The 22,466-nt window shown below is 39.3% G+C and overlaps 1 protein-coding gene across 2 annotated transcripts in view; it reads right to left on the bottom strand.

The window, feature by feature from the left end:
- Positions 1-6,825: 6,825 nt before the first annotated feature.
- The window catches only part of LOC114467827 (protein shisa-8), a 116,801-nt gene continuing 101,160 nt past the window's right edge, over positions 6,826-22,466 (bottom strand). For both annotated transcript variants that reach the window (XM_028454287.1, XM_028454286.1), the window contains 2 exons: positions 17,821-17,937; positions 6,826-8,587 (listed from right to left, as the gene is read on the bottom strand). In XM_028454287.1, the coding sequence (XP_028310088.1) occupies positions 8,088-8,587; positions 17,821-17,937 (617 nt within the window). In that variant the 3' untranslated portion in view covers positions 6,826-8,087. The remainder of the gene's footprint in view (positions 8,588-17,820; positions 17,938-22,466) is intronic.

The raw sequence follows: 22,466 nt of genomic DNA, 5'->3' as shown, positions 1-22,466 counted from the left end.
TGTAAAAAATTGCACTAACTTAAGATTAAGTAATACAAAACCCAATTATTGTAGTGTAGTCTTTTTAAATCAAACTTTTGGTTTAACACACTTTATTTGACATTTTGTGAAATAATAAATCATTGTTTTATTAAATCATAGCTGTTTATTAGCTGCAGTTTTTTAGCAGAATTAACAGCACTTTCAAACTAAAAGTGTTACTAAGACGCACTTTTTGGTTCTTAATGGATGGGGAGGCTGATGCTGATTTTCTTTCCAGCATCTTCACCTGCTTGTCATTTTATTTTTGAAAACTGTTTTTGAAACTGGGCTATGCAATTTTTTTAAAAAATATTTTTCTTTATGAGTTCAGTTGCAAACAACTTCCATGATTTGTTGCTGTAAAGGGGTGAGCTATGACTTTTTTTTTTTTACAGGTTAAAAGTCCTATTAGGATGTAATGTAGGATTTAATTGTAACACACAATTTTGGGACCCATCCCCTTTGCATGTGTTGGTCTTGTTTTTTTTTTTTTTTTTTCAATAAAACAAAAATACCTATATTACAAGATAAGCCCTTCTTTCCTTCCATCATGTGTGGTGCCGCCTGGATAGAGCATTTGCCTACACTGCCTAATGCTGTAAGTCACTGAGAAAATGCTATCATGACTTTTTTCTACCTGTTTCTAAGCATCTGAAAGATGTAAAAAAGTGTTTTCATGGGGTCAGAACTTGTATTTGGGTTCAATATCCCACACTAAAGAGATCCACTCCTTGCACTTCTAGGTCTTTCATAACTCATAGAAAACACATGCAGTCAGTTGATGTCAGAACAAATTAAATGGGAACATCCCTCTTCTTCAAACACAGATTCCAGGCAGTGTATGACAAAGAAATTGGCAAAGCCTGATGAATCATACAATGATGTAGGAAAAGGTTCTTCTAGCCACCTCATTCTGAGCCTTTGCCAGCCATATAGTGAAATTTGTCACTTCCGCTCCCTTGCTTGTGTGACACGTACCAATAATCCTCAGTGTGTTCTGCAGGGAGTGATGCATGAGAACTATAAACTGGGTCACATTAAAGCTTGAAGCAGATCTTTTTGGGCTGTTACTTGTATGAGGCGGCGACGTCTTTGCTCGTGCTACCAATGCTGCTGTTGTCAAAATTATTTTTTTCAAAACTTAAAGAAGACACATGCAAAGATGACCTTAAAGAAGACCTTGTATAATCGTGCACGCATTACTCCTTTTGTGATGATGTATCAAAATTCCTCCGGGTTTTAAATTCAGATTTCCTTTTCAAAATGTGATGAAAGCATTGAAGCACACACCAGTGTATTTGTGTTGGTGAATACAGTGCAAACAGATATAATACATATGTAGGACCTCGGATTTTCTGTTTCAAAATTCCCCAAATGTCGTTTCATTCCACGTTTCATCATCTGTCCTTATTTAAATGACTTTATTGGGCATTAATCTTCCCAAAATTGTATCAAACATGCTAAATAGGGGTAATAGAGTCAACAACTGTTATTAATTTGACTGCTTCGGATGATTTATGAAAATGGGATGGTTTGGGTGAAATCACTGCTAACCGTCAGCCACCTGTTTACTGGGAAAAAAACCATGGATATGTGTGTTATGGTACCAAAATCATATTTCTGAATTTGAATCACCTTTATGTAGTGCTGCACGATTATGGCCAAAATGATGATCATGATTATTTTGATCAATATCGTAATCACGATTATAATCACAATTATTTACCATGTTAGGTAAAAATTACATTTGAGCAAACGTGTACAGTTTACAGTTCAAAATTAAACTTGAAAATGGAATTATCGATACACAGAAAAAATAAAACAAGAATTTAAAATGTACCAAAGACTAACTGTATAAATATACTATTACAGAGTGCAGAGCCCGTATGATAAATGTAAATATTGCAGACGATCAGGTTAATTTAATCGTGGCAACCAAAATCATGATTACAATTAAAATTTGATTAATTGCACAACCCTACCTTCATGTTTTGCACCAAACTCTGCAGAACCATGTGATTGTTGATGCTTCCTTTATGACGTGCCACCAGGTAAAATGACCATAAGTTCAGAATCAGAATCAACTTTATTGACCAAGAATGTGTTATACACACGAGGAATTTGATTTGGTGAACTGTGCTCTCTCTAATCGTGTAAACATTAAATAATAACAATCAACTTGAAAAAATGATAATAAATATAAACATAAATATAAACAGTAGTTAGACTAGAATGTGCAAAACTAAATAAAATAACAAGATAATAATAATAATAATAATAATAATAATAATAGCATAAAAATAAAAATAAAAAAAGTTCAGCTGATACATCAACAGCTAAACCTGTCTTTGTACCTGAGCCTTTTTTTTTTTTTTAGATTTGAGTGCATTCATACTAATTTGAACTGCTTGTTCATCACAACACATTAAATACATTTCAGATGAAGCTCTGCATTCATTTTCAATCACTGGATAACATGGTCAAATATTTTTTCATGAAAACATTTATTTTAAATAAAGAGCAAAAAAAAAACAAAAAACTAATGGGACCGATTGCATTTCGCTGCGTCATATTAATTTTTCAGTTTCAGAGCGCAAATTCTTTTTTTCCGTCCATTATTCGCAATCACAGAAAATCGGAGGTCTTACAATGCTAGGAATTACATTGTACATGTAATTGCTGATAGTTTGAATGCACATTAACTTAAGTACACTGTTTTAAAAACGATTGTGGTAAAAAGACTTTGACTCTTAATTAATGCTGCTGAGATCAGGATTTTTAGTACCGATCAGCTATTACTAATCAGTAAATTTGGTTCCAAAAGAAAACAATCACATGAATTTCCATTTGACTTATTCTAGCTAACCTTTTTTTTTTTTTTTTTTTAAATCTGATTGTATAGAAGTCAAATTTCACACATCTTATGACCAATTATTTATCTAAGTCCATCATTTAAATTCTAAAAATAGCATACAAAGATGAACAATTACAGACACACACACACGCACACACACACACACACACACACACACACACACACACACACACACACACACACGCACACACACACACACACACACACACACACACACACACACACACACACACACACACGTCTACAGTTTCTATTGTCATTCCACCATTCATCCATCCATCTAATACGTACATTGACCAGTAAATACATTTTTTGAAAGATTTATTCAAACAGGACAAATGGGCTGACGTTGCATGATAGCCTATGACATTTCAGCTTGTCAGTCAAAACTTTAGATAGCATTGTGTGTGCATGACAATTTTGTTAATATCCCTTCATCCTTTAAACAAAACAAAACAAAACTTAAGAAATTAATCTCAACCATTTAGAGAGTGATGTCAGATTGCCCAGTCTGCTTTTATATCTATAAAAAGCCCTTATATAAGCTGAGTAGTCAACAAATTCCACAGCAGACAAATGGTACAGCATACATATATACACAAAGTACATAGCAATCCAGGACAGCCTACTGCTGCCTTTGACATATTATCATGTAACAACGCATGACTCTTTTTTTTATTTTATATTTTTGCTGATGCAAAGGCTGTACAAGAAGCCACTGAACCTTTCTGTCACGTTTAGCTAATGTGTTAGCAAAGCACTTGAATACAATGCAATATCTTTTAACAATAAATACATGAGTGCATGTATATCATACAATGTAACTCAAAATATCACACATTTCAAACATATGACTGACAGTGTAAACCAGAGGATCTTCTGGTATGTTAAAGTGGGCGAGGCATGATTGAAGGGTCGCGCAGCCATGAATCAAAAATCTGGAAGCACTTTAAAATTTTTGTTGTTGGTCAAAATAACTTTTTTTTTTTTTCGTTTTTGACAGTAGTTTAATCATTGAAAAACACCGTACAAAATCAGACAGAAAACAAAGAGAAACAATCGAACCATACACGATCATCTATATATTGCTAGGGATCTCAGAGCCCAAGTATGTCTACCAGGTTGCATTCATATAACCTGTCGTAGAATACTTGTATTGGTTATTTTAATAGAGAGGGAGTTTTACAAACAGTCAGTTAGCTCTGAGACGAGCAAGAGACGCCATAGTCTGTCGTTCATCAGGAGAAATTGAGTAAACGCACTCTAAGATGATGATCTAAAACAGTCGGCACATTCGCACTGTTTTGGATTTATCCTCATCATTTAGGTGTACTCAGTTTCTCCTGATTCAAGGCTTTTGGTCCTGTTCCATGCCACAAAGTTGTGGACATTGTATGGAGGATATGATTTATGTCATACCTCTTTGACTATCATGTCTTGTTTTTGTGTGTTTTTGCATGTGTAGTTGTGCATGTGTTCAAGTATATAAAGTACTGTGGTAAAGCTCTGGCTCATCAGTCTTTTCCAGGTGATCTTTTGGAGTCTCTACCTGAAGAGGTTAATAAATGTTGTTCCTGCATTGAGGTTCTTGACATGGCGTCCCCTGATACATGCAACTCTGGTGCATTCAATGTGACTTTCCAAAGTCCAGGAGTAAAATCAATACCCATCCATTCACTGGTCCCTCTTGAACTCCGCCTGCCATCAGTGTGAAAAATGCCAGCCGACAAAATTCAGGAAAGATGGCAAAGGTTAACTTTCCCGGCAGCCAGTCCACAGGCAATGTTTGTTCCTGAAGGACTTGCTCCAGTCCTTAATTGGAAATCCTGAAGCCATTACTGTTTCACCGCAAGGATTTTTTTTCAGCTTGCACAGACATTACAACCGACCAGGATTGCCATTGTTAAAGAGTACAAAAAGCATTGAACGTTTCACGAAAGTTAAAATTGTCTAAGCACAAACCAGCTTTCCATTGCAGCTACAGAAACAAATGTTTGTGATAGCTGGTTTCTTGACTGTATGGAACAAATTCCTTTGACAAACCTTAATGAAAAACAACCGTTGTGATATCAGCTGTCAACACAATCCACTTTGTTTCCCTCATCTCCATCTTCACTTGAGTTTTAAGCACAGCCCATTCTTTCCTCCTTGCCTCTCGGTTTTGGCACATGTACTCTCTTTAGTGCACACTATATATATTATATATATATTTTCTTCTGACCGACACATAGAGATAAGGGTAGGGGGTGCGGTCAAGTATTTATTGCTTTACTGATGCATATTGTTTGTTTTTTCTTGCTGTCATTTTTATTTCCTTCTCAAACTCTTATGCATTCCGAGTCATTAGACCCCATAGAAAATTGTAATCATGCTTCTAGAAGCCAAAAATCCGTACAAATGAAGTGACCCTCTCAAATGGTGGAATCACATGGGAGGAAAAAAAGCAATAGAGACGGCAAAGCTGTGAAGGGGGAGGCCAGCATTATAGTATGTTTAATACTGCACAGTCCTAGGAAGCATATGCACAGATGTGTCTGATGCGTCTTCACACGAGGCACATCTCGCTGCTGCTTATGTATTCATGAGCCACATTCTCCCCTAGATCCCTTATTACAAAAGCATGCCAGCAGCTCCCAAGCATTACTCCGAGAGCCTGCCTTAACAGGGTTTTCACATCTCGGAGAGGTAAAGTGGAGAGGCTATTCCAGAAATACAAAGAAGCATTGTATTGCTAATTTATTCTCTCTTGTTAAAGTTTTATCCCATTGCTTAGTGCAGCGTCTTAGCTCCATAAAATTGAAATTGAAAAATTTGGCTTGGTGATATTTTCTGTTACCGCAACTACCGGTACTTGAAATCTATTTTGGAATATCTCGATTGTATTTAGCATACGAGTTAAGTTTGAGTGGGTGCTTGAAGTTGTTGAAGGAAGTAGGGGTGTGAGACCATTATGATTCACAGCACTATGGGGAAATTAGTACCGGTACCAAACACCAGTTAAGGGCTTAGTACTGATTACTTAGAACTTGGACACATATGGACAATTGGAGTTCATGTGTTTGGAGAAAATCTGCTGAGTGGCTGCTCAAGAGTGGGATTGACAGAGAGATGAGAAAGTGCGAAAGAGAGTGTGAGTCTGCTAAGCGCGACTGTTTGATACTCCACCACCTGCCTGATATGCTGTAGCCCGTGCCAGGCATATGCAATGCAGCGTAGCTGTTGTCCCCATGATAACAAATGAAGGTGAATTCAATCAGTGACTCAGACAAGCTTTTAGACTGAACAGCATTAAAGGGGGTAGAGGTGAGGCTATGCAGTGAAATAAAAGGTGATTTAAAAAGCTAAAAAGGAAATACATTTTTATGGCATGAAGATTTTTTTTCATACCAAGACATAGTTGTCGATTAAAGAAATCTTGTTTTTGTTTGCGGCTTTTCAGCAAATTTACTTTATAAAATGCTATTTAATGAGAAATCATTTGGATCAAAATTTCTTGTATTAAAAAATGTGTGACAAACGTTGTTTCCTATCATATGGAAATTGTGGGGAGAAAATATTGACCCAGACAAAAAATGTACAAATATTGACAAAGCCTTAAAGAGTAACTAAACCCCTGCTTTCTCCTGACCTGCCACTAGAAGGGAAAATCAAAAAAATGCCTTGAATAAGAACGGGGCTCCTGGAGCAGTTAGACACGCCCAGTCTATACTATAAAATCCCCAATGAACAATCTATGTTATATTCACTAGCTACTCAATATTCAATTTACCTCTCTATTCACTCTTCTCTCAATCCAACTTACTCACCACAGATTGTAGAGCCCACAAGTGCTAGTTTTATTAAAAGGGGCGGGGCTAACAGGGATCGTTTGTGACGCAAGATGATCCCAATACATCACATGATCTTGTTCTCAGCCAATAGCAAAAATAAATTGTAAAAGCTGGATTTCAACCCATAGAGGGCAGTCACTGACATTTTACAACAAAATATGCCAAATTGAAATACTTTGACTAAAATGTTGAGAGTTGGACCAGGATCAATCAAAGACTCTACTTCATACCCACACATATTTGTATTCAGCAGAAAAAAAAGTTTTGGGGTTTAGTTACTCTTTAATGTATGTAAAATGTGTTAGTAGTGGTCAACATTAAATAAGGTTTAGTTGAGGTTTGTGGAGTGTGCCATCAAGACAAACATTCTCGAGCATAATTATAACCCTGTACTTTGCCTGGCTTTCAAAATGCATTCATTAATTCATGTTCAACATGAACTTATCCGGTACTGGTTTGCAGAGCGTCCGGGAGCTTCTAATGACTCTGGGAACAAGGGCCAAACAACAGTGACCTTGAGGGAATTAGAACACAAAGACAAATCATGCATGGCCAGAGAAAACATGCAAACTCCACACGGTGACAACCTAGCACAGTGCATCACTGGACACTCTTAGGTTTTACAGGGGTTATAGTGGTAGTTGCTCATACTCCCTGCATGGCGGGGACATGTGCAGCCTGTATGTGTGTTTGTACCAGTACATGCTTCAGAGCTTTTTCATCTCTCTTGGCCCTGGAATGAGATGAATCCCTCCCACACTACGCTGCCCTGCTCTTGGGCTTGATTTGCAAGGCTGATATCTCACTGTTTAGAGGGCAGGGGAAGCTGACAACACGATGGCATTGTGTCTGCTGACAGGAAGCCAAAGTCTTAGGGGAAACATGCTTCCTTGTTTTACCAGCCACTTTGAAAGACTAGTGGACGGTTTACCTGGCAGCATTAAAACATTGTTTGTGTAATATTCAAATGTTAGTGCTCAGTGGAGTGTTTTCACAGATAAGTGCAGAATACCATCAAGGTGCAAGAGGGCTAAGAAGAGGTGGAGGAGAGAGCTGTGCCAACACACTGTGTGGCTGCTCAATTATTTAAAAGAGCTGCCAGGTTCAAAGAGTCACAGCCAACACCTACCATTCCACCAGCTTTTCTGTAGCTGCTGCTTCACATCCGATTTTCATTGGAATACACAAGTATTACTTACACTTTGAATAATAATGCCGACAGTAATGAGGAAGAAAAGTTAGAAAAAAAATTATCCAGATACGATAAATTCTTGACCTCACACCAGAACAGCCACAGATATAAAAGAGCATCTCCTTTCAACTCTGCTTGTTTTTGTCCTCTCTCTGAGTCATCTCCATGTTCACACAGTGACCTCTGTTTTGCTGTTAGTGGCCAGTCCCTTGTGCTTGGGGTGCATGTGTGGCGAGTGGCCGTAACTTAGCGGCTGTGAGAAGAGCTCCGGCAGCGTTTCAATACTGAACTGCCTCTTATTAGAGAAGGCCTGGCGCCGAGTGTTTGGCTGATGCAAAGGTTGGTGTTGCTGCTGCTGGATTGGGTGATGATGCTGTTGCCCCCCGAGGCCAATGTGGGCGGCTGTCGGATGATGCATGTGACTCTTGCTCGGGTCCCATACTTTGAAGGCTGAGCTGGAGGTCAGCGGGTGTGTGTTGGTCTTGGAAATCTTAGGCTTGGAGATCTGGGAGGCGTTGATGGTGATTGCAAGCGGTGCGTGGACATCGGGCGGTGGGAGGAAGGGTTTGTCCTTGGGGTGAAAATTGATTGGTTGGAATGTAGGCGGAGACTGACGATGGGTGTAGTCAACCATTGGATAACTCTTGTAGTAATCTCTTGGAGTTGTATCTGGTAGATTGGATATATTGAGGAAGACAAAACAGAAAACTTGGTAAATGCAATTTTACATGCACAGAAAAGCAAAATGGAACACATAACATAACAAGGATAATGGTAAAGAACAAGACAAACCATCATAAAGTGTGCATGTTTAAGGGTTTGTGTGTTTAAGGGTTTTCTATCTTCCCAGAGAGCTGATGTTTATTCGGTACATGCATTTAATGTTAATCCATATTTCTGACAATTTAAAGATGTAACCAACATTTCCATTTATTTCCATGTCTTTTAAACATGTAGGTCACTTGTTGGAATTAAATTCATGACTCTGTTTTAGATAAAGCTATTCTGATAAATAAACTTTGACTTTGTTAGTATGGATAAAGAAGAGAAGGACAACTTTTCTCCTTTGAAAAGCACTGAATGGGAGGAATAAATTGTTGAGTTGCTTAAATTTTATTTAGGGTCGATACAAAGAGGCTGAGGATTAGTGTCTAGTTTTAGTATGCGCAAATGCTTCTGAGATAAGTCTGCATTTTCATCATTCTCTGAGTGTGCAGTTGCTTGCATCAGAGTACACATTTACATTTCTTCTTTGTTGCATGAAAAGCGGATCAACCACTGTAATTGGCAAATGAAACCAATGGAAGCCAACCGTTCATACTGTGTATTATGACTTTTTAACGATGCTATACAAGCCATATATTTCATGGCAATGTTGTCTGTGTAGTATATTAATATAACAATTAACATTTTTTTGTTGTGGCACCATTATCCCCTACCACGCTAACATTTGACACCAAAAGGTTATTTTTTTCTTAAATTTCCAGATAAAAACAAGAATTAGGTGATCAAACAGTTTTTCTTCCCATATATCAACTTATATTTTTGTCTATTGGAGAGTTCTCTCATGTTCTCATAGATGTAATCAACAGTGAAGTCCTGTGTCTGAGCAAAATCACCATCAATTCTTCTCAGTTTTAGTGTTAATTTAGACAGCAAATTTTGATTTGGTTTTAGTCAGTCTTTTGACTAAAATGTGACTTAGTGTTTTAGTCAAAATTGTGTCAATAGGACTATTTTAGTTAGAGGTTATTCAACTGAATAACATTAAGATTTTAGTCTGTTAGATGTGGTCGACTAAAATATAACGCATAAGCATTTCTGCATTATTAAAGATTCAATTAACCTGATATTTTCAACTTGAAATGAGAGCAGCAGCTTGATTCCTATTGGGTCATTAACCGGCTTGGCCCGCCCTTCTACGCAACAAAAGTAGCTTTTGATTGGATTCCAAAAAAAGAAAATTATAGTTTTGTTTTCATGAAATGGTAAATGGACTTGATTTAAATAGCGCTTTATAACCACTGAGGTAGTCCCAAAGCGCTTCAGAATATTTCTAAAAATTAGTCATAGCCTCATTACTGTCACTGAAAAAAATGTAGTCGATGAAAACTGCGATAAAAAACTTTAGCCAACAAAATGAACAGTGCGAAGACTCACCACAAGCTCAATTCCATCTTTTTTACACTTTTCAAAAACATAATTTTTTGCTTTTCTATTCAAGCCTAAGGCAAGGCTAGTAGGCCTAATCAGAGCTGCTTTATAACAGCATTAGCTGGAGCTGACAGAGAGTTTCACAGTTTGACAGCATAGATTATTCTATTCAGTCTATTTTGAATGTTATTTCCTACAGCTTCACTGATTCCTCTGCGAGGGCCCACTAAAAATAGAGATTATGAGAGGCTTTTCTTGTGTGAGTAACAGACCAATAGCAATCAACCTAAGTATCTGTTAATGTAGGCTCCAAAATTCATGCCGATATATTTAAAAACATATTGAGCAAGTTGAAGTTTATTCATTTCAAATACAAAACAATGGTTTGAATTTGCAGTTTGTATTTTCCGTGAAATAACACAGCTATCAGTATGTCAGGTAGGTAGCCCTTTGTGTATTGAAAATGAAGTCAAATAAAATTTGGCTTTCTCCAATCATTCAATTTCAAAATACACCAACAGTAGAATCAAATGTGTGTATATATATATTATCTTAGAACAAGATTAGGTCCAGCTGTGCATCAAGGATAATATCTTCTCTACTTTCAGAAGATGGAAATAAATCAATTTAACACACGCTATGGGTTGAAGAGACTAGTCGATTAGTTGACTAGTCGACTTTAGTGTTGTCTCGCGACTGTCCACGTGACTTCGACTAGTCGCAGTACCGCCCAAGATGGCGGCGCAACACAGCAAACGAGGGTCCTTGTACCCCTGCACAGCAAGACAGCACATCAAGTGTTTATCGCTCCTTCCTGGGTTGTGCTCAAACTGCGGCTGGTAGGCAGATACTACGGCTAATATACATGCTAACGTTAGCTGTAGTGGTCACATGTTTGTGTACTAAGCAGATCTGGAAAACATCAGCAACGCAGGACGGAGGCTCCGTTAGCAGGGTAAGACCGCTCTTGTTCAAAAATCTGTGACCCAAAAAAAATCTGTGACCGGAGGTGGCGACAGTTCCAACCCCTGCAGCTTCTTGGCGGACATTTACTCCCCCTTAAACACGTTTGTAATTCTTCTCCAGTCTGCATTTACTTCACCCACCGGAGCGTCATGTTTAAGGGGGAGTAAATGGCTCCTTAATAGCGACAAAGAGGTTTTACACAGGTGACGTAGCACTCTTCTTCTCTACCGCCAAGACGCCGCAGCGGTCATAGATTTTTTCGGGTCACAGACTTTGGCACAACACCGGCTTCATTGAAGGATTCTACAGTAAAAACAGCCCAAACAAGACTAAATGAGGAAACCTTGGGGCTAAACAGTTACTGTAGACTTGCGGTAGGCGAAGCAGCAGTGTTCCTGGGTTTACTCAGCTTCTATAGCATGTCCCGTTTCCCAGGGGCTGGCGGTGTTGAGCCAAAGTCTGTGACCTGAAAAAATCTGTGACTGCTGCGGCTTCTTGGCGGTAGAGAAAAAGCGTGTTACTCTTCGCAGCTATTAGGGAGCCCTTTACTCCCCCTTAAACATGACGCTTTGGTGGGTGAAGTAAATGCAGACTGAATTACAAATGTGTTTAAGGGGGAGTAAATGTCCGCCGAGAAGCCACAGGGGTTGGAACTGCCACCACCTGCGGTCACAGATTTTTTTGGGTCACAGATTTTGGCACAACACCGGCAGCCCCTGGGAAACGGGACATGCTATAGAAGCTAAGTAAACCCAGGAACACTGCTGCTTCACCTACCGCCTCGGCTCGGCTTCGGCTCTTGGTGACGTTATCGACAAGTCAACGTCGACTTCCATGCCTGGAACCTGATTGCACTGGCTATTGTTTCACAGTTATTTAGCGCATTTCATAAGCAATTATTAACTGTCACAACTTTACCCACAGATGGCAGCATCTTTTCTGCTCAAGTCAACATTTCTGGAATTAATAACCGAACCTAAAATAAGTCAAAATTTTCTTATTTTTTCTACCCTTCTTGTGCTGTGTTTCTTGTTTTCTACACAGCATTCACTTTCTCACAGATTGCCTCCTATCTCCTGTTTATCCTGTCTTTAATCTGATTTGTTTGCTGTAATTCAAGAATACATTACTCGCCTCTTCCACCAACACATCCAAAATTTCATTTTTCGCTTGCGGCTTCTCTGCTCAGCCACGAGAGGTTGATTTCCCACGAGTGCAAAAACGCTCATTTAAATAGGGCGATCTTTCTCCACAACAGGTGAATAAACTATTTAATTTACGTGTGCACCCAATTTATTGCTGTTTAATTGGGATCTTAGTAAATCAGGCTGTATTTCTACAATTAAAAAATATAGGACTTCATAAATATGCATTTAATAGGAAAAGAAACTCATCTCAACCCAACAGTTGGATTAGCTGATCATATATGTGTTTTATTGGCTGCTGGGCAGGTAATTTCAAATCACATGTATGTGTGTATAATGTTGAAAGAGAAGCCAAATTGTCAGAAAACATGAAAGGAAAGTACTGTATGCGAGAGACAAAAACAAAAGATTTCCAACAGGGCAGAAGATGAGTGCGTGCCTGTGTGTCATCGGAATAAAACTCAATACCTCAACTCGCACAGACTTTGAGAGGAGAGCATATTGTATGTCTGTGTGAGGGATTTGTTACTTTGAACTATTTTTCCGGCTCTTTTGTTGAGTGGTTGGGACTTTGGTGCTGCTGCTGCTGCCGCAGTCGCCCTTTGTTTCTCAGTCACTGAGCAGAATAATGAGATGAACTTGTCTCTACTCTTCTTCTCCCCAGTCACATTCTACACCCGCTTCACAACTTCAGTCTTTTCTCCCAACTTAATGTCTGTTTTTTTCCCCAGCAGTCATTAAAACTCAGTTTGTACACACAATAAAAAACCTCTGCAGAGCAACAGAATATCCTTTTTTAGCAATATTTCATAATATGATATACAGTATTATATCATGATATATATTTGTTGTAATTTATTTTGACAATAACAAGTCAACTGTTCATTACACAATTATAACAAAGCTGTAAATGTATTTTTGGAAGCAAGATCAATACAAAAAAGTAACTCCAACAAACTAATATTTCTGTTTGACATCTATAAATTGCATTTTATGTATAGAAGAGAATTACCCCACATATATGGGCCACGACTAGTACCACTTTGTCCTTGTTTTCAGCTCTTTTCCGCTGCTCTCATTAATGCAGCCAGTCAACATATTACTCCTCTGTCCTTCAAATCTTAGAGGTCTCAGGCTCTATAATTTATTTGCCTGATACTCCTCATTATTGCATATTGGGCCAAAGAACAGTACATGTTCATGTGTCAAGCTGTCACTCTTTATCATTGTCACCATGTCCTTATCTGTCTGCAGTGATCAGATAATGATTGTGGGTGGGCGTTCTCATTAGCATGTGCATGTTTACATTTCTGTCGTGTGTGTGTGTGTGTGTGTGTGTGCGCGCGTGCACGTGCGCGTGTGTGAGAGAGTGTTGAAGGGCAGCCTTGAGGCCTGAACTTGTATCCTCATCCTGCTGCTGTCCAGACATCTGTCACCTCCCACCCACCGAGACCTCATTCTGTGTGTGTATGTGTGTGTGTGTGTGTGTGTGTGTGTCCTGTATTCTTATATTATAAAATTGTGAGCCATAGTGATTTAGGCCTCGACAAGTTACGTCATCTTTAGCTCTGATCCACTGCCAACTCACTTCCTTTTTGCTTCCGCCACAGGGATAACAATAATGTTTTTAAAAGGCCAGGCTGTCAATAATGGTCAGCTTGATAATGATTGAAGCCATCCATTATGAAAATAACACAGTGGTTTTGTAATGCTATATTGTAACACTGATCGTAATAACTGTATTCAGGCCCCGCCCAATTTTTGGAAACAAATGAATGTCTGATCTTGCTGTTTATTCTCAGTACAAAATAACAGCAGTTGATTATTAAAATCAAGTAATATTAATGTTTTCTGCTTGTAGTGACATTAGAATTGGTGACAGTGTCTTATGTTTTACTCAAACAAAAGCTGTAAATGTGAGTAATCATCTCATTTTATACAATTATTCACCTCGTATGTATACAGTAGTCCCTTGTTTATCGCGGAGGTTATGTTCTAAAATTAAACCCGCAATAGGCAAAATCCGCGAAGTAGTCAGCTTTATTTTTTTACAGTGATTATACATGTTTCAAAGGGGACAAATCATGCTAAATCCACTTTTTTAGCCCTTAAATGCATTTTGTTGTATATTTAGAGTGCTTAGAAGTACAGAAAAAATCAAATTAGTCTCTTCAGGTGCTCCGTAGATATCTTTATATTCTGTTTTGCTCATATTTTTCAATCTGTTTTGATTTTTCTATTCTCTATTACGTTTTTTGAACTATTACATCACAGTATTTGCAGCAGAACTGCCAAACTAGTACATCAACTCCAGGTCCAACACTTCGAGCAATCCACCATTTTTATTTCTCGCTTTTATTTTGTAGTCCAAGCTCAAGGATGCCGATGTTACGAGAGGATAAGTCAAAATGTTCGGTTGTTGGATGTAGTAACCCACACGCTTCATTACACCGTCTCCCAGCATCAGAACCTTTTCAAAGTGCCTGGTTGAGTTTTATTTTTCACGGAAATGTACCCACATCTGTGGGTAAGGTCATTTTTGTGTGCGCGCAGCACTTCAAGGATGACTGCTTCAGCAACCTCTGCCAGTATAAAGAAGGATTTGCCGAAAGACTTTGTCTGATTGAGGGTTCAATTCTTTCTATCTTTGGAGACGACGAACACAGCACTTCGGTAAGCTGTAAATAATGCTAAAAAGTGATGATAAGACGTCCCTGTCATTGTTTTGTTAGCATTAGCAGTTGCACCGTCTTCAGACTTCATATGTTAGTGCTGTGTGCTCGTTTTAGATCCTTGATGATATGGCCTACGTGATTTAATTTAAGTCTAAAGTTTTCATTAGTCATTTCATTTTGCCGTTTTTGTCTTTGAAAAGACTGTATTAAAATGCATTTCGTGACGTTAGCTTGGCGCTAGCGTTAGCTCGGTGCTTGTGTTAGCTCACTTGTTAGGGTTCTGCAGGTTCATCATCTTCATTTTCATCTCGCTCCGCTGGGTCAGACTCTGGCTCAAACATGTAAGGCTGGATGGACAAGTCTTCTGTTGTTGACATTTTGTAAATAACCTCTGAATAAAAAGTTTATGCGCCGCAACATAGCCGTATCTCTTCTATCAAACTACAAAAATGGCCGAGCAGGGTGGAGTTGAACCGAGTGTCACCTGAAGAGGGGGCGGGGTATGGAGTGTCTCATTTGTATTTAAAGAGACCGCACCAAAACGAGTTGCTCTCAGAAGCACATCAGAAAAGGGGTAGAAAAGGGGCCTGTGGAGCTATAATAATGAGGAATTCAGACCCAAGCATTGCAGTTCCGCTTTATATAGACCACAACTGTATGATTTATATGTAAAAAGGAAGGATTTAAAACCATGATATGTCCCCTTTAAGGCTGTAAAACCCCTCACCACACACTTTATACACTTTTCTCAGACAGGAATTAACATTTCTCTCTTGTTTAAACACTCTCAAAGTTCAAACCTTCATAGATTTTAAAACTTAAATCTGTTTTCAAACATACAGCACTTCAGAGTCACACTGCTAGCGATCAGGCATTGAAGCCGAACGCATTCAGAGTACAGCTCCTCGCTTCAGCAGGCAGTGAAACTCACCGAGTTGTATTTGTCGCTGGTGGATGAACGCAGCAATAGCCAATCAATCACCAATGTGCGTTCATACACTGTAAAAAATGCATTCAAAATTGCACTGTAAAAAAAAAAAAATCTAAGATGAACTGCGTTATAGTGATTGACTACTGTTCCTGTGTTTCTCATCTAAGTGCCAATCGTCATCACTAATACAGATCAAGTCAGGAAATCAAAATCCTAGAAAGGTCTGTCCGCCCCAAACCCTTTGACATAATAATTAATTTATCCAAACTGCCAGGATTTTCAGTAGATTTTTTCACTTTTGGTCTCGGTCTGGGCTGGGCTCCTATGTATCACTTCCTGTGTGTTGGTGTCTGTGGGTGTTTGTGTGCGCACCGATTAATTAATTCTCCTCTTTGTCTCTGCACATGTGTTTCTCCTTGCTAATTACTCTCTATTGCTAATTAATCCTTGGCTGTGCTCAAATTCGCATACTAACGTACTACTCATATTAAGTCTGATGTCAAAATAAGTATGTAGTGCATTCACATTAGATAATATGCAAAGTACTTGAGAAATACCCGGTAGTTTGAACTTGCCTTTTCCCTCTGATCAACATTTTTCCACTGGACTTCCATTATTGTCCACCTTATTTTGTCTTTGTATTTTTTGTTGTTTTCTTCTGTTTTTAACATGTTTTTCTGTCTGGTGTATGCCTTTATATAAAATGTATTATTATTATATTATTATTACGCTATTTCGGAATATTTTTGAAGTATTCACAGTGGCCACACTAGTCATACTTAACTGCCCCATGATGTATTGTGAGCAAAATGTCACCTCTTCTTGTCTTCCTTTAGTTTTTTAACACTTTTGTAAATAGAGCTCTTTTTTTTTTTTTTTTTTTTAAGTTTACCAGACGTTTTTTCAGTAGCACAGTGGAGGGTCGCCGAATATCTCTGAAATTTCAGCATGAAATGTGTTTTCATGGGTTTTATGGATCAAATGACCCCATGTTGATATTCTACCTGGTCACTTTCTTGCTTAAAATATTTTCAAAACTTTCAAAGCAAAGATATTTACCCTCAGTGTGCTTCAGGTTTTTGTCGTTGTTGGTTCAAAATGCATTTTGGGAAACTTGGAAGTACACTTCAGTTGGAATGGTCATTATACTAATCATACTAATAGTATGTAGTTGACAGTATATACTCATTGAGTATGTAATGTATAGTACATTAGTATGCTCTTTCGAACACAGCTCTAGTGTGGTCACTTGTTTGCATTTGTTCTTAGTTTTTGCCTTTCTTAGATCAATAGTTGGTCATTCCACAAGGATTATCAATTCAGGATTCTCAGTTCAGTTATAGTGATCAGAATTTGGGATTGGAGGCACTGATGCTGATTTTTAAATCACCTGAATTAAAGCCCCATTAAAATGAATGCAACAAGCTATTAACATATTTAAAAATTGAGTGGGATTCAAAAAAACAACAACTATTCAAGTGTCATGAAAAGACTGTGCTGTATTTATTAGATTACTTTAGAAAATATTTGTTTTTGGTATACGTCCTTGTATTTGCTCAAATGAAAATGTAGATGACTCAGAATTGGTGTAGTGGACTTTGAAGGAAAGTTGTGTTGCGGAGACAAACTCAGGGTGATATTTTGAACTGACCGTGCTGGTCTTAATGAGAAACACAGTCTGTTTCTAATAGGTTTGGCTATGTTATGGTATGATACAGTGTTTTGAGCCGTGTGCAGCATTCCAGCTCCCCTCCAGCAGAGATGCAGCAGAGCATTTAATGATGACAAGTCTCTTGTGATCTGGCCTTAAACCAACCCTGACCCTCATGAAGAAAACAAGCACTAGTGTCTGCTGGGACTCCACGGACGTCTCTTAGCCCCGGACTCAAGCTAAAGCAAACACATCGACATTATTGAGGCCATCGTTTGTATTAATTAACCACTGTAATCCCAGCGTACAGGTTGCTTTTTTTTCTTCATTGCAGCTTAGTTCCTTTGAACGCAGCTCTGTAATCTTTACGGTATACTTACCGACGGTCTTAAGTGAAGTGTACTTATTGAAGCCGATTCCCAAGTTGTTGTGAGGGTGAGACAAGGCCATGGCAGGACCCAGGGGAGATAAAGCTGCATTGTTCAAGTGATTATGATCTAAAAGAAGGAAAGAGATCACACAAGAACAGACACAGATAAATATGTATCTGCTTACTCAGTTATATCATTCCTTAACTCTAGTTGTTTTTTTATTTTTTAATAATTATTTTGTTTGTGACATTCACACACAAGCATATTATATTGTGTATATATTACACATTCAAAATAATACAAAACCTTATATATCACTGTAAACCCGAATGTTCAAAGTAATTAAATAGATTAAGTAGTTTATACATCTACTAACTTAATTATGTCAAGTTGGTGTAATATTTTCTTCCTTTTTGAGTAACTTTGACGATAAAATTCTTGAGTAAATGGAACAATATTTGTTGATAAGTAAGCATAACTTAAAAACACAACTTAAGTACATCGTAATATAATTAGGTAATTACATGCTAAGAATAAGTCCTATTATTTCTGTTGTTTCAAATAAGTTTATTCTTTTTAAAAAATAACTAATTCATATAGCATTTTAATTTATCAAAAAGTACAAGTAGCCAGTCATCCAACCTTTTAAATTCTGAAAAAAAAATGTACTTTTAAGTTAATCAACTTAAAAGAAATTGAGGCAATCAATTGCCTCAATTTTTTTGAGTTCTGGTAACTTATTCGGGTTTACAAAGTAAGCTTTTATATTGTCTTTGATGCATGTCGTGAGTTTCTGGCACTCTGCAGCTCTTTGTGTTTTAATTTCAGAATCAGAATCAGAAATGTTTTTAATGGCCATGTACAGTTTTAAATACAGTACAAGGAATTTGTCTTGGTAGTTGGTGCACAAAACAAACAACAACAAAAAAAAAACAAAGAAAAAAAAATAAAGAACAACCCAGCAACAATAATAATAATAATAATGATAAATATAAAGGATGAGGGATAAATAAAGGATAGATAGAGAATCAAGGATAAATAGGATAAATATAAATATATATATATATATATATATATATATATATATATATATATATATATATATATATATATACAGTGCAGCAGATAATGTCATCATGGAGGTGGTGATCGGGTGGGGGGGGGTTCAGTGGGTGACTTGGGGTGTGTTCATGTGGATGGTGGCAGAGGGAAAGAAGCTGTTTTTGTGTCTGGAGGTTCTGGTCCTGATGGACCGAAACCTTCTTCCAGAAGGGAGAGATTGAAACAGTTTATGACCGGGGTGGGAGGGATCGGCCACAATCTTTCCTGCACGCCTCAAAATCCTGGAGGCGTACAGGTCCTGGAGGGAGGTCAGATTGCAGCCGATGACCTTCTCTGCAGAGTGGATGATACGCTGCAGTCTGGCCTTGTCCTTGGCCGTAGCTGCAGCGTACCAGATGGTGATGGAGGAGCAGAGGATGGACTGGATGATGGAGCTGTAGAAGTTCACCATCATCTTTGTTGGCAGACTGAACTTCTTCAGCTGCCGCAGGAGGTACATCCTCTGCTGAGCTTTTTTGATGAGGGAGCTGATGTTCAGCTCCCACTTGAGGTCCTGAGTGATGATGATCCCCAGGAAGCAGAAGTACTCCACAGAGCTCACTGTAGAGTCTCCCAGGGTGAGGGGGGCTGGGTTCTTCCTGAAGTCTGCTATCATCTCCACTGTCTTTAAAGCGTTGAGCTCCAGGTTGTTCTGGCTGCACCAGGACACCAGCCGGTCTGTCTCCCACCTGTAGTCAGACTCGTCTCCATCAGAGATGAGACCGATGATGGTCGTGTCGTCTGCACACTTCAGGAGTTTGACTAACTGGTGAGAGGAGGTGCAGCTGTTGGTGTACAGGGAGAAGAGCAGAGGAGAAAGAACACAGCCCTGAGGAGATCCAGTGCTGATGGTCCAGGGAGCAGAGATGGTTTTTACCAGCTTCACGTGCTGCTTCCTGTCAGACAGGAAGTCTGTGATCCACTTGCAGGTGGAGTCTGGCACGTTCAGCTGGGAAAGCTTGTCCTGAAGGAGAGCTGGGATTATAGTGTTGAAAGCAGAGCATAGTCCACAAACAGGATCCTGGCGTAGGAGCCTGGGGAGTCCAGGTGCTGGAGGATGAAGTGGAGAGCCAGGTTTACAGCATCGTCTACAGACCTGTTGGATCTATAAGCAAACTGCAGGGGGTCCAGGTGGGGGTCGGTGATGTCCTTTATGTGGGAGAGCATGAGGCGTTCAAAGGACTTCATGACCACAGATGTCAGAGCGATGGGTCTGTAGTCATTAAGTCCTGTGATCCTCAGCTTTTTAGGGACAGGAACGATGGTGGAGGCCTTAAAACAGGCTGGTACAGTGCATGTCTCCAGTGAGGTGTTAAAAATGTCTGTGAACACTGGAGACAGCTGATCAGCACAGTGCTTTAAGGTGGAAGGAGAGACAGAGTCCGGTCCACAAGCCTTACGGGGTTTTTGTCTCCTTAAAAGTCTATTTACATCTCTCTCTCTTTGATGGAGAAAGGTGTCTCTGTGGAAGGGGGGAAGATAGGGGAGACAGCCTCTGTAAGCAGAGTACAAACGTTTGGCTTTTCTCACCTCCTTTCCAAACGTGAACTTCGACTCTCTGTACCTGGCTCTGTCTCCACTCCTGAAAGCGACCACTTTGTCTGCCCTCAGCCCTCTGAGCCTAGCTGTGAACCAGGGTTTGTCATTGTTATAACTCACCCTGGTCTTTGATAGAATACAGCTGTCCTCACAGAAGCTGATGTAGGACGTCACAGCGTCTGTAAACTCATCCAGAGAACTGTTCGCAGACCTGAAAACATCCCAGTCAGTACAGTCCAAACACTCCTGGAGTTTCTGCACTGCTTCACTGGTCCACTGTTTAGATTCCTTCACCACAGGTTTACAGAGCTTCAGCCTCTGTCTGTATGAAGGAATCAGGTGGACCATCACATGGTCCGATAGGCCCAGTGCAGCACGGGAAACGGCGTGATCAGCACTGCTTAGTGTGGTGTAACAGTGATCCAGTGTCTTCTCCTCTCTGGTCGGTCATTTAATTAATTGTCTATATTTGGGGAGCTGGTGTGAGAGGTCCCCTTTATTAAAGTCACCAAGCACAATGATAAAAGAGTCCGGGTAGGTCTGCTCCATGCACAGGATCTGGTCGGCGAGTGTGCGCTGTGCCTCATCAGCTGACGGTGGGATGTACACGCCAACCAGGATGAATGAAGTGAACTCATGGGGAGAATAGAAGGGTTTGCTGTTGATAATCAAGGATTCCAGGTGAGGAGAGCAGTGCTGGAGGATCACTGTCACGTCATTACACCAGTTGCTGTTCACATAAAAGCAGATTCCTCCACCTTTCCTCTTCCCGGTGAGCTCCGCGTCTCGGGCCGCTCTGTGAAGTTGGAAGCCGGCCAACTGCAGCGCAGTCCGGTACCGCTCCACACAGCCACGTTTCCGTGAAGCACAGAACAGAAAATGAGAAGTCTCTGTTTCTACCCAACAGCAGCTGGAGTTCGTCCACTTTGTTACACAGTGAGCGCACGTTAGAGAGGAATATCCTCGGTAACGGTGTGCGTCGGCCGCGCTGGCGGAGGCGCACAAGCGCACCAGCTCTTTTTCCTCTCCTCCGGCGCTTCACTGCGTGAGCACAGGTGAGCGCACCTTTGAGTAAAATGTCCAGTAAATCCACAGAGGAAGCGATGAAAGTGGGAAATAAATCTTTGGGGATTGTTGCCCTGACGTTCAAGAGCTCTTCTCTTGAATAAGAGCCGCCAGTTGCGGATTTTACGACAAAAACAAGACAAAAAAGTGCGCACCAACACACCACAGCAGCCATCCGCGGCGCCATCTTGCTGCTGAAACCAAATTTAACCCTCATTACAGAATTGTTGATCTTAAAATAACAAATATATTCATGAAGTCGTTGCACATGCAGCACCAAAGTAAACACGGCTTAATAAATGCCTACAGGAAGCAGACGGAGCTGACAAAGATAAAGAAAAACAGAACTCTAATGCTTAACACTGTCACACAGGATGAGCGCTAAAAAGGAGGGTATTCACATCAATTTAAAGTTTTTCTATATTAGTGAATGCTACAGAATCAGTAGGTCTTGACCCTGACCGTCATGAATCATGCTAATGCACAAGGTCCTCTTTAGTAATATCTACTGTATTTAGGACATTCAAATCAATTTCTGCGTAGTATATTTTATTTATTTATTGGTTTATTTAACAGGGATAGTGCACATTAATATCCATATAGAAAATGTACCAGCGTTTAGCTAGAAGGCTATTTTTGTTTGTTTGTTTGGAGTAAATTCAAGTCTACCTAAAAGCTAATTTGTCACTAAATGTGTTGAAGCAAAACAACCCATCTAGTCATTGTATTTGAAGGCAAACAATTGAGTCGAAACGCGAGTGATAAACATACAAACATAATTTTCAAGGCTTTTCTGCTTGTGCTGCAATTACAGAGTAATTTGGACTCTGTGCAAACAAACCATGAACAACTTCAAAATGTGTTGACAGGAAATCAGTACTCATTCACTGAATAATACAAAAAAGTGACAGTAATTTGACATTTCAAATGATCCAAAAGCAACAAGATCA

Source organism: Gouania willdenowi, chromosome 8 (assembly GCF_900634775.1).
Source record: "Gouania willdenowi chromosome 8, fGouWil2.1, whole genome shotgun sequence".
Classification (NCBI taxonomy): domain Eukaryota; kingdom Metazoa; phylum Chordata; class Actinopteri; order Blenniiformes; family Gobiesocidae; genus Gouania; species Gouania willdenowi.
Note: the sequence above shows the minus strand (reverse complement) of the source record. Positions and strands in the feature narration are given on the sequence as shown.